This window comes from Rhinolophus ferrumequinum, chromosome 6 (assembly GCF_004115265.2).
Source record: "Rhinolophus ferrumequinum isolate MPI-CBG mRhiFer1 chromosome 6, mRhiFer1_v1.p, whole genome shotgun sequence".
Lineage (NCBI taxonomy): Eukaryota > Metazoa > Chordata > Mammalia > Chiroptera > Rhinolophidae > Rhinolophus > Rhinolophus ferrumequinum.
Window position 1 is genome coordinate 63,619,999 of NC_046289.1, and position 12,264 is coordinate 63,632,262.

General features: G+C 42.8%; 2 protein-coding genes across 20 annotated transcripts in view; both read right to left on the reverse strand.

Moving 5' to 3' along the window:
* Positions 1 to 3,420, reverse strand: part of MAPKBP1 (mitogen-activated protein kinase binding protein 1) — a 51,285-nt gene extending 47,865 nt beyond the window's left edge. For all 4 annotated transcript variants that reach the window (XM_033108527.1, XM_033108526.1, XM_033108525.1 and 1 more), the window contains exons 1-2: positions 3,296 to 3,420; positions 2,551 to 2,753 (exon numbers count right to left, since the gene is read on the reverse strand). In XM_033108527.1, the coding sequence (XP_032964418.1) occupies positions 2,551 to 2,664 (114 nt within the window). In that variant the 5' untranslated portion in view covers positions 2,665 to 2,753; positions 3,296 to 3,420. The remainder of the gene's footprint in view (positions 1 to 2,550; positions 2,754 to 3,295) is intronic.
* A 3,582-nt stretch (positions 3,421 to 7,002) lies between these two features.
* MGA (MAX dimerization protein MGA) overlaps positions 7,003 to 12,264 on the reverse strand; it is a 131,746-nt gene continuing 126,484 nt past the window's right edge. For 15 of the 16 annotated variants that reach the window (XM_033107244.1, XM_033107245.1, XM_033107249.1 and 12 more), the window contains 2 exons: positions 11,767 to 11,943; positions 7,009 to 10,902 (listed from right to left, as the gene is read on the reverse strand). In XM_033107244.1, coding sequence (XP_032963135.1) covers positions 9,626 to 10,902; positions 11,767 to 11,943 — 1,454 coding nt within the window. In that variant the 3' untranslated portion in view covers positions 7,009 to 9,625. Of the gene's footprint in view, positions 10,903 to 11,766; positions 11,944 to 12,264 lie in introns of all 16 variants that reach the window. The other variant, XM_033107260.1, reaches the window with a different exon arrangement.

Genomic DNA, 12,264 nt, shown 5'->3' on the forward strand with positions numbered 1-12,264 from the left:
ACAGCATACCTTACATCGTACTAAACAGGTTTATGAAGAAGAAATAAAGAACATGACCATGGACCTTACGAAATAACGATATACATAAAAAAACAATTAAGAGATTGGTTCCAAGGTAGTGGGGCTGGTCAGAGAAGGCCCCGTGGCTCCAATAAATATAGAGTTGGATCTAAAAATAAGTGGAGAATTTGGTAAAAAGGCTACTTTAGACAGAAGGAACAGTATGATTCAAAGCAGCAGGCCATCTGAGGTTAAGAGCTGCATAAAAGCCCTCTGTCACTTCTTCTTTGCCCCTCCTGCCCCCCCAAAAGGCATAGATCTTTTGGCCTTAAAATTTTATTTCAGAGTTAGTTGTCCATGAATCACAAGCTCTCTGACAGTTACCACGATTACCTACAGCCACCACATATTAGAGCAGCTGACAAAGCCTTATACACCAAGTCCTATGTGGGTTACCGTAAGGCAGGCTTTTAGAATCATCTTAGGTAGAGAGTCTTCAGGAAGGAGTGTGGAAAAGCAGGAATCTGTAGGGTCCTAGGCACACAAAGACAGCTACTACTTTTGGGTGCTAAAGATATGCACCAGTACTCTTGCTCTGTCAAACTATTCAAGGGTCATTCAACTTTAGCTAAGTATTTCCTTCATTCACAGCTCTGGGACACACAAAGCCATTTAAAGAATCTGAAGCACTGAATTCCTATTTGAAACACGGTTGTTTAATGGTGATGCCTGGGATGCCTTTTTTCACTGTTTTCCTGGAGAGCTTCCTCTCTTGTCCTCTTGCCTCAGGACTCACAGTTCAAGCATCCCTTCCTCCGTGCAGTCTTTCCTAATTCCCTAAAGCTGATTTGGGTTCCCTCCCCTGTGCTGCCTTTAACACCTTTTGCATACTTCTAGGACAGCACTTACCACATCATGTAATTATTTGTCTACAAGCTTGACCAGCCACAAGCTCCTTGATGGCAAAGATAGTTTTATTCATCCCTGACTCCACACATAATAGGCACACAATAAACATTTGTTGAATGAATTAATGATGAATGACATGGGAAATTTTAAAGAATGGTGGCCATACCTTCTGAATCCCAGACCAAAATTACATTAAGGATTAGCACTGAAGACTAAACTCCCATCATACATTTATACTACCTATACTATTCTGGGTCGGAAAAAGAAGCCATAGCTATGAGAAGATTGCTCTAATACGTAGTGATAGCCATTGCCACGTCACCAGTCAAGGATACCAGTGCTTGCCGTACTAAGAATGACCCAACACGACAAATGAGTGAACAGAGTCAAACCTAAGAACATTTCTGAGTTTCAGGCTCATTCTTTTGCCTCTGAAGAATACGAGCAATGATTAATTAATAGGAGTCCTTGGAAAAGTCACTATGTCCACTGCCACGGATCCTCGTGGCTGATTTCGATTTAATATGCCCTCTGATGAAACATACAGGAAAGTTGTTCACCTTATGACCAAATCCAAGTAAAGTTCTGCTAAGGGACAGGCATCTGAATTAAGTCCTTCCAGAACCCGGCCATGTTGTACATTAGCATCTGAGTCATTCCTTATTGGCTTAACTCATCTCTGAAGAGATACAGGCAAGGCAATCAAATGCTGCTGTCTCAAATGCCTCTCCCTACAGCAATCCTGTACCACGCAAGGCTACTGTGCTTTCTGGCTGCTAATAACGCACAAAAGTCTAACGTGATCCTGTGGAAAACAAAGACCTAGATTCCCTCAGGGATTAAATAAATTTAGTCTACTTTTGTATTCCCAAAGATGCTGGGCGAAACAAAGTTGAAGAAAACAAAGTTGAAGAAACCAACACCCAGACAGCTTGAGGGGATGGAATGGGATTTGGCCTCCGAGGAACTTCTGCAACTTGGTGTGATGTGACTCTTAGCACATAGAGAATGAGATACGCAACGTTCAGGGCAAACCCGGAAAACTGTTTTGAGGCAAGTATTTAGCTCCTTGCATGTTATCATTCCTACGAAGCCAAGAAGCTCCAGTTAAATTAATTTACGTCTCTTGAAGAGACAAATAAATTTGTTTGACCCTAGGCAAGAGCATTTGCCAAGCCAATTTCTCAGACTAAGTGTTTGAGTGTATTTCTTTCTGCTACTACTGTCTTACATAACCTCGCTGTGACACTAACACTTGCAGCTACATTAGTCACAGCTTAGTCCTTCACAAAACATGTGGTCCCATTACCCTCTTCCAGGAAGGGAAACTGAGTCATAGCATATTGACTAGCTTCCCCAAACACAGACTTAGCTTGTCATGAGGCCACAATTGAATCCAGGTTGCCTTTCTCCTGTTCCTCTTTTCATGAATAAATCTTAGCATGTCCACCCCTGCTGCTCTTTTTCATTCAACCTAAAAGGACATCATTGCTTTCTCGAGAGGCAGAGATAGGCACACTTGATCCTTTGGAGCCAACAGGAGCCTCTAGAACTCCTCTTTCCCAAGAAAGAGGAAGAAGAGGAACATGGAGCAGAGGAAGGGAGGATTGGAAAGAAGTGGCTCCCCATACCAGGACTCACCTTGGAGCTGAGGTCCTCTCGGCGATTTCCTGCCTTACTCCTGCGTAATTTGATGGATGGGGATCGCAGCAGGTTCTTGATGCGGCTGGTAATGGTTGACCCTTCCACAGCCATGACAGTACCTGGCCCAATCTTGGGACTTGTCTCAACAGCAGCACTGCCTTTCCACGCCAAAGGGTCTTCCAGTATGCCCTCTCACTGACCTGAGATGGATGGTAGAGGCCACCTTACTTTCTGCCTAGCAGTGTCTGCAGCTCTTATCTCTAGGTATTGCCCTTTCCCCTCTCCTCGTCCCCACCTTCAAGCCCTGTGCGGTTCCTTTCAACGTTTGAAGGACAGACCCGTGAAAAGGGGGGTAAAAACTCTGAGCTGCAAAGAAATGACAGGCCCATGCCGGCCAGAGGCGTTTAAACTGGAGGGATGGATGGGATCTAGTAGGGCTAATGGCTGGTCTGGTCACCGTTAATTTCAAAGTGCTCCCATGGCAACTGCAATGTCCAAGGAAGGAGGCCACCGACGAGTCCCTCCGGGGGCCTGGGCACCTGCGCTGGAGGCCGCGAGGACACTCGGCGTGACGGGGCTCGCTGTGGCCCCGCAACCCGCTCTGCCTCGGGAGCCTCCCTCCCCCACCCACGACCCTCTGGAGCTCCCTGTCGGCCCCCCACAGGGGCCCTGCACCTTTCTTTTTCACCTCCCTCAGAAGCCCCTGCTACTCGCCAGCGCCCCCGTTCGGACCCAGCCTCACCAGCCCCGGGGCCCGAGGGCCGAGCCGCTCACAGCGCCCTCAGGCATCGCGCTCGGCGATTTCAGCTCCACAGTCGCAGCAGCAACAGCAGCAGCAGCAGCTATGGTGGCACCAGCGGCTCAAAACGCGAACTACCGCCTGGGCCAAGTTACGGGCTGGGTAGGCGGGGCCGAGGCGAGGAGGGCGTTCCCAGAGTGGACGAATAACGTCTGTGGGGGCGGAGCCAATGAAGCGCCTAGGAAGCTGAGGACCTGGGACTCGAAAACCACGGATTCCTCACAACGTAGTCGCGGGTATCGCTCTTAAAGGAAGATCTACAGAACATGGCTTCAGAATTGAAAGAACCAAGCCTTTTATGGTATTATGAGACCTGGCCCCCCAGAGTACTGCATTCCCCGGGGCCCCAAGGATAGTACCACGCCCCCAGGGTGCCACAGTTGGCATTTGATAGGCCCGAGGGACCAGAGCTGAAACTAACTCCTAGCTCAGAATTACAAGATTGAGACACAGCCATAAGTCTCTGCTCCCATCGACCCCAAGTGCTGGGACTTAAAGCGGTTAGAATAGTTGTTCGGCAGCGCGTTAACCTACGTATAAATGACTCTCTGGCGTAACTTTTTCGATTGCTAAGTGTTATTAACTGGGCAACCTGATTGGCCATGATGGAATGAAGGGGAGGGAGATGATTGCCTTGAATAGAGCTTTAGGCGTATCGGGGAGAGCAAAGACAAGTGAATGTGCCTACGGGACAATTTGTTTCCTGGTTTCTTTAGTCTCTTATGTCCCACCGCGCTCTCTCACCCAGTTAAACAGGACTTTGTTGCTCCAGATCTTTTCCTGTTCCTGTCAAAATTTACTCGTGAAACCTTTTCCCTAGTACTATTTTAGCGAGGTCACTGTCAAGCTTGCTGATACTAGATTTAGTGGTATAGTTTTTCTAGCTTACGGGGGTTGGGGGCGCGTTTACAGTATTATTTCACAGGTGTCACAGCCTAAGAATTTATTTTCTAAGCCTGATTTTCTGCCTCTTCGCTACTTCAAGAAATTACCTTATGAAAAGGTTAGCCTAAGCCAAAACACTGCGGCCCAGAGAAATAGTACAGCGATGTAACTGTCTCACCCTACCTAGATCCTTGGAACCCCTGGGGGATGTTAGCAAGAGGGAAGGACCCCTAAACCCATTGCTGTGCATGTCTTGTACAGCCAAGTGGCAAACAGCTTTGTGCTTGTGTGTATTGTACCGTGTTTCCCCGAAAATAAGACCTAGCCAGACGATCAGCTCTAGTACGTCTTTTGGAGCAAAAAATATAAGACTAGCAATAGCTATCAGTGGCATGAGGTATCCCCTTTCCTTCAACCATGCACTGCAGATGTAACGAAAAGTGGAATTTTCATATTTCCCAAATGTGGACGAAGGAGGCAAGAGCCATTAGGCACCACAGTATGATATAGGGGGTTGGCTCTTTCAACTTGCTAGTTTGTGATTTTTATCTCAATAGGGGTAGGAGCCAACATAACACTAATAAATGGTGCCACCTGGTGTCCTTACCCGTGTGCAGCATTCCCAGAAACTGCCATCTCCATCTTGGAGTTGTCCCTAATTCGCTCCAGATTGTTTGTGTCCACTAGTGGTTTTCTCACTCCTGGCCAGGTAAATGGGTTTACAAAGTGTCATTGGTCATTTCCTGTCCAGCACTATACTAGTTTGTCCCCTTAGAGAAAATGTTCCCCAAATTACTCTCATCTGAAGCTGAAGCTGCAAAGGCAAATTCAAGTTTCTGCTTTGTCTAAGATGATTTAGGTGAAGAGCAACTGAGAACAGTGTAATGAGATAAGAATTCTTAAGTCTGGATATTTCCAGTCTAGGGCTAAAACCACATTTATTTTTAATTCTTCACAACTGAGTCCAACCTTTATTGTCTAGGTATTAGGCAGCCTCTGAAGTGTCAGCATGGGAATAGGCTGTAGGCTGTTTCCAAGTTTCCCCAAGTTTCACGAATTAATTCCTCAAAAAACAAGTCCCAGGTCCAGTGTGAACAGAAGCCTCATTCCCTTTTCTACAAATTAAATACTTGCCATCCCACCCTCCAAAATGCAGGTGATCCTTGTATCAGTATTTCACCATCAATATGCTATTTCACTTTCTGTTCTGCTTGTATATTTCCTAAACATATATACATGGTTGTCACTCAAAAATACTAGATATCTAGGAAAAGAGGTATATATATACACTTGTCTGTTTTGCACTATGATCATTAGACCAGATTTGGAAATTCACCCTAGACTTAACATGCCAATATATGTGATTGTAAGATCCTGGAAAACTAACAAGCTAAACATGTTTGCTCATCAATTCAAATATTTATTGAGCACCTTTACATGCAAGGCACTGTAGGACAGCTGAGACCAATGCTTGCAGTTGGAAACAGGGTATCGCAAAACAATGCTTCCAAGACTGCTTTCCTATTTAACAAAGTGTCTTCTAACAGCAGAGTTTACAATAGAGAATTTAGTAAAGCTCAGATTTGTCTCAAAAGTCCCAGCTCGTCCGATTGTTTAGCTACCTCCCATTCCACACACACCTCCATCACTATTATTCAACACTTAGGCATCTGTAGAGAAGTTCAAATTTAATATAGTACAATCATACCTCAGTTCAAAAGTAGTACACATCAAATTATTTCCCTCTAAATTTCAAAAATGCAGATTGATCTTTCTTCTCCAAATGGCAGTGAGTCTGTTATATGCATTCCTTAGGTTTAATTTTCTCTGCATCCAGCCATTCATGTTCATGTAACATTTCATTAGAGATAATACATGAAGCATTGATGCCCTTACAAGCACTTTCTTCAAAATCAATTTTGTGCAAGAAATGTATTGATTCTTGGTTATCAATCATTCTCTATAAAAGTACCTGAAAATGTGCCTACTTTGTGCATTTCTTTTTTCTTTTTTTTAATCTTCTGGGAAGAACAAGGATTATCACCATTTTTTTAGACCTGTCTTCAAAGTGCATTTACCTCTCAATTCACCAGATCCCGTTCTATTTGAATATGTCAACCAGTATACTTAGGGGGGAAAAATATACTACTAAACCCTGCCCAAAATTATATATGAGTATGGATTCTCTGCTTTTCTTTTGTGTTCAAAACATTTTCAAACGTGTTACTGAAAGGCCTACCTTCACGTAGTTCATCCATAATTCTGGGGGGATACCTGCATTTATTATAAAATTACACAAAGTAATTTGTATGAAGTTTATGTAACTGGACTTGATCTGTGACCTTAGAGTAGTTCAATCTAAAGGACTCCTTTAATAAAATGTTTTTGTAAATTGTGATACTAGTTAACATATATTTGCTTTAAGAACATCTATTGTCCTTACCTGCTAAGACTGTTTATGTCTTGTTACTCAGGGTAACGGGTATATTACCTTGCACACATTGGTACTATGTGGCTAGCCTTTCTTCATTGTAGAACAATTTCTTGAGACATACTCTTGCCGTCAAGTTGTACAAAATTTTGAAGTCTCCACGTAAAACATGTTTCAAGGATTAGAACACCAAAAACCTTCCTCAAATGGCATATTGGCAACTGAAAACAGTAAGGAATTCCTATGATAAAACAACTTCAGTGGCACCTCTCTCTGATATCTCAGGGCATTATGATTCTCTACTCCAACTCAGCACAAACCTCCCAACACCAAGTTCTGCTTTAATTATTATAACAGATTTATTTATTTCAAGTTTATACATTCTGCCTTCCACTCGCCAAACTTCTTCTGTTCTTAGGTTTCTAAAAAAATAGTCATTTTTCAAAAGCAGAAAAGGAAAGATATATATTTAATATACAAAAGAAAAGGCTAAATCTGACATAATTATATTCTTAAAAACATTCCATTTATTTACAGATGTATAAAAAGGCGAATTATTGGTCTACTGAGATCATGCTTCTTACAGAGTTAGGGTGAGAGCTCACTATTCTCCCGATTCCTCAACTCCTCTCACTCAACGACATCTTTCATAATCACACATGTAATTTTCATAGATCAGTTTTTCCTGGGGTAAGGTTAAAGGTAGGAATTTTTGGAGATTTTAGATTTCTGTCCAACTGCATGATTGTTCTGAAGACTGAGCCCTCCTCAAAATAGCCCTGATAACTTCCTAGTTCTAAGAGGTCTTGAAAACACCATTATCTTGGGGGTTTGTAATGACATCTGCAGCCTTCCTTGAACACCGGGAATCATCTCTCATTTCCACCTTTGTACATCTCTCATAAACAGAGTCAAATATCTTCCCATAAAGAACTGATTATTACCTGTTTGTCTATAAAAAAGGGAAGAGTGTTCAGAGCAGAATGGTCCTTCTTTTCCTGAGGATTATTCGCTCACTTGTCTGTTCCTTGGCTGACCCTCAAAAGCCTAACAAGAGCCTTGGGAAGTCAGGAGGAAACATGAGCACAAGACAAGCAAGGAAATAATGGGAAACTGCTATACCTGGATTAAAGTACTAGCATCTCCAAGGACAATTAGTAGTGGGGAAGACAGGCGCTGGACTCCTTGGCTAAGGCATTGATTAAAATCTGCTGGGTAAAGAGGAGTGGGAAGGATAATGAAAAGCTGAAGGGCACTCATTACCCACTTCAAGCTCCTTCAGTAACCTCAGAGGAAGGAAGGTTGAATGCTGGATGAGCAAGCACAAAACCAACAAAGAATCTGTTCCCACTGCAATTTGCAGAGGAAATTTTTCCATCCTTTTCAATCTATCGATTACCAGATTTACTAGAAAGGGAACCAACCAGGGAGAAATAACTCACTGGCTAGAACCATTCCAAAGTTGGTCTTACAACCTAGGTCTGAAGATCAGCTGAATGGGATTTGGGATAAAGGCGGCAGGGGATATAGAAGAAATAGCATCACCTAGGCACAGCCCAGGCACTGGAAGCTCTTGTGTTAGTGTTCACAACACAAGCAAATCCTGTCAATGAAGACAGAACATGGGTTACATTCCAAAATATAATTATTTAAGAAAGGCAAAATGCAGCAGCTAAATCCCAGTCTATACATTTTCAGAATAGTGATTCTTGCCCCCAGGAGTTTTCAAGAGACCCCTCAAGTGCACCATGATTATTTACAAACTAGATAGGAAACATCATTTCTATACTCAATACAAATCTCATCTTCTAGGTTGAAAACTTCAGCCTTTGAGAAATCTATGAAAACAACTATACAAAAATATAAATATCTTTATCTTTACAGGCTGTCAGTCCATCAGACCCTGACAGCTAATGAGTGAAAAAGTTCTACAGATCATTGAATCCATGGTAGCAGATAATAAAAAATATATCTTGTGATTCAAATACTGCCTATTTCCCTGGTAAAGAGTGCCTACGGTGACTTTCCTTTACTTGACATCATCTGCAGGTAATAGTGAATGAAACCTTCAAGCACCAGGAGGCTGGTTTGATTTGGGAAATATCCAGCCCCACAATTTTTTTATTTTGGCCACTGTCTCTGGTCTGGGAAGGGAATGCTTTTTATTTTAGCTATCTTTTAAATGACATGATTTGTGAAAGGGGGAGGGCTCCCTCTATGCCTAACTCCAAAATATGTATTCCTGGTACTGTGAAATAGTCTTTTCAACGCCCAAAAACAATAAGGGAGAACTAGTATATTTTTTAACATCTCAAAATAATTATCTTAGTAATAAAAGTTAAAAGCATTCCTACTTTACCAGAAGGCTTCAATTGATAATTCTGATTGACAAGGAGAAAGAATGGAAGTTACTTGGGATATAAAAGAATTTTGCTAAATGACACACAGTCCTTCACTTTGGTATTCCATGGTACCCATCCCTCTCTCCCCTAATTCTTGAAACACCAACTAGAAACTATCCCTTCTGGATCCCTCTGCACGAGTGCATTACATTCCTTGGATTTCAGACTTAAACAACAGCAATCAACTATAGTTCAGTCCATAGCCAAGTCCAAAGTTTCAAGCAGCTTTTTCTCTGGGAGGGAAGAATGAGGAAACCACTATGGATCTAGAATCTCGTTATGAATTGCTTGGGTAAGAGGGGCACCTCGTGTTCAGTAATGGATCACATCTTCTTAGAGAGGATGAAGAGACCCAGCACCACAAATGAGGTAACACATTTGAACATGACCAGAATTTCATAGTAGTAACTTCTTATACGAGGTCAGAACCCTTTCTCTACCAATAGCCACTGCACCAAAGCCAAGGATCACAACGCCATGACACAAATAAACAGATGCCAACAGAGAAAGGAGGTTTCCCCTCACAGCTTGGCCTCTGCCTGAGGACAGGTAAGTTCATTTCCCTGAAGAACTTGGTGAGGCCCCAGAGTTGCCTGATTTGGCCACAACAGGTGCCAGCGTAGGCATCACCTTGCTCTCCCGGCATTCCTGGTCACTCCCGGTTAAGTTTATTTTGTGTCCAACTGACCCAACTTTGGCAGCTACAGGTGCCAAGCAAGGCATCACCTTGAGACTCTGACCGTCTGCATCACTGGAAGGATTAGCTACCTTTAAACCCAGAGGTGCCAGCTTTGGCATAGGCCTCCACAAAGTATCTGTGCTGCTGTTCTCTAGGCCAGCCTTCATGTGTAGGATGGGGGGTGAGGACACACTTTCAGGCTCAGCAGGAACGCGAGAAGCACTCTTCCCTCCATCACTGGCTTTCCTATGGGAAAGAAGGGAATCCTTTATCTCAGTGTCAATAACAATCTTAAGGACATCTGGCTCAGAGGCTGGCTCTGCGAGCTGCTTTTCATTCTCAGAGAAGTCGTCATCTTCCAAGTGTAAGAGGAGGGGACTCACAGAGTCACTCTCCCCTTGTACATCAGGCAATTCTTTCAAACCAGTTCCCAAGTGGCCAACCTGGAAAGTCGCTCTGTTCCCAGGAGGAAGTTTACTGATAAAAGCCCGTCGAGCATCCCCTGGGAATTCTGTCTCGATCGAGCTCGGCAGTTCTGCCAGGCTAACCGAGTCGTCATTTAGTTGCTGATTAAGAAAGGCAATCTCATTGAGCAGAGAAGTCAGAGTCTCGTCAGTGTCGTCCTCATCTTCTATGTTAGTTAGCAGCCCACTGGAATCCAGCGCTGCTTCCTCTATAGCTGACGCTACCTTTCTCAGTTCCATCTCTATGCTGGAGTCTTTGAGATCTTTCATCTTTAATTTGTGAAATGGAGACTCTTTTGGTTTCAGTCTCTCTCGTCTTGATTCACTCTCTTTCCATTTATACTGAATCCCTCTCATATCACCAGACATTTTTTTGGGTAAGAACTCTTGTGCTTCTTGCATACTGGAAACATCAACTACTTGTGGAAAACCAGAATCTTTATTTGCCAGAAAAACCTGTGTGGGACTCAAGGCCATTCTGCCATCTCTCTGGTTGCCTCTCGTAGAGATTCTACCTGAATCGTCAAAGGAGTTATCTTCATTCCTGACAGTGTTTTTCAGGTGGTCAGGTGGCTTACCATCAGGAACTTCATGAGAGTATTTGCTGCCACCCATATCTACCAAACCTCCATCTGTGGCCAGTGATGTCACATTAACAATTCTTGGCATCATGAATAAGTCGTCATTTTCTGGAGGGGAAAAAAGTTCATTTAGATCTACAGCAGTAAGCATCTCTCGCTCTCATTCATACTCAATGACCATCTCGGGGAATTGTAGTTAAAATTCACCAGTCTACTTTTATCAAAAGGATGAAAGGAAATATTAGTTCTTCAAATTATGGACCTAACCTAACAAGATAACAGGTAAAACCTAACTGAAAGATTCTTCGATATTCCATCATTAATGAGCTCTATTTAATTATTTCACAGAAATGCTCCCCAAGTTAATTCTTTATCCTGAGGCAGACATGCATCTTCACTCTGTTCACCCAATTAGCTGCTATTCTGAGGGAAAAATGAAGCTTTATAGGCAGAATTGTGAGAAAGAATGACTTCTCTAAAATGGATTTAGCAGTGTTAGATTAATAAGGATACCTTTTTAACCTTAATAGAAATTAAGGTGACTAGAATCTAAATCATCACAGTGAGACTCGTTTTCAACTCTACTCCTTGTCCCCGAAAGCAAGTGGTGCTCAAACGGAATCAGTCTGGTAATGTGTGAGTGTACCACCTGAGCACAATACAAAATTGACACATATTTATCAGCACACAAAAAAGTAACCCCTCATCTTCCTTGTACTCTCACATCTTTTCAGTTCCTTTCCTACTTAGAAATAACTAGAGATCACAAAATAGTTCCTAATTGAAAAAGATCAATCAATAATACCGCAGATGGAGCCAAATGTGTTCTAAAAAGAGGGTCATCTCTTACCAAGGCACATGCGAATCCAATAGCTCTTCATCATTATAGAACACATTCACAGGCTTTCTGTCACTGTGAGATACCAGGAATACTTCTTTTTCACTATCCAGAGGACAACACCTATGACATACCTGACTGGGTCACAGCACTGTTGGCAATTTGAGGCTTCAGATCTGCTTCTAAGAGAGCAGGAGGAACAGTTACCACTGGTCCTGAGAACAGGGGACCTTTTAAGGTGAGCAATTGCCCTTGCGGAGTCATCACGATGTTGGCAGAGGTGTGTGGAGTGTTAGAGGGTGAGGTATTTTCTGTAAGGAAGATCAGTAGTTAGTTAATGATAAAAAAAAAATCTTCAACTCAGAGAAGATGCTAGTTGGTAACTAGCATTACCAGCTAATGCTAGTGTAGCCTAGGAGTCTAGGAGACACCCCCAAACTACATACTGACTTAAGAGGCAAGAAATAAATTTCAAATTTAGTTAGGGAACCTCAAGTTGGAATTTATTTTCTGAACCACTTCTCAGAGTAATGGTTACCTGTCCACTGATCTTTCTAATGAACAGAATTTCCTACTGCTGAGGAACAGAGCTACGGAACTACTTTTTCAAGGGAATGCTTCTGATAGCCTTC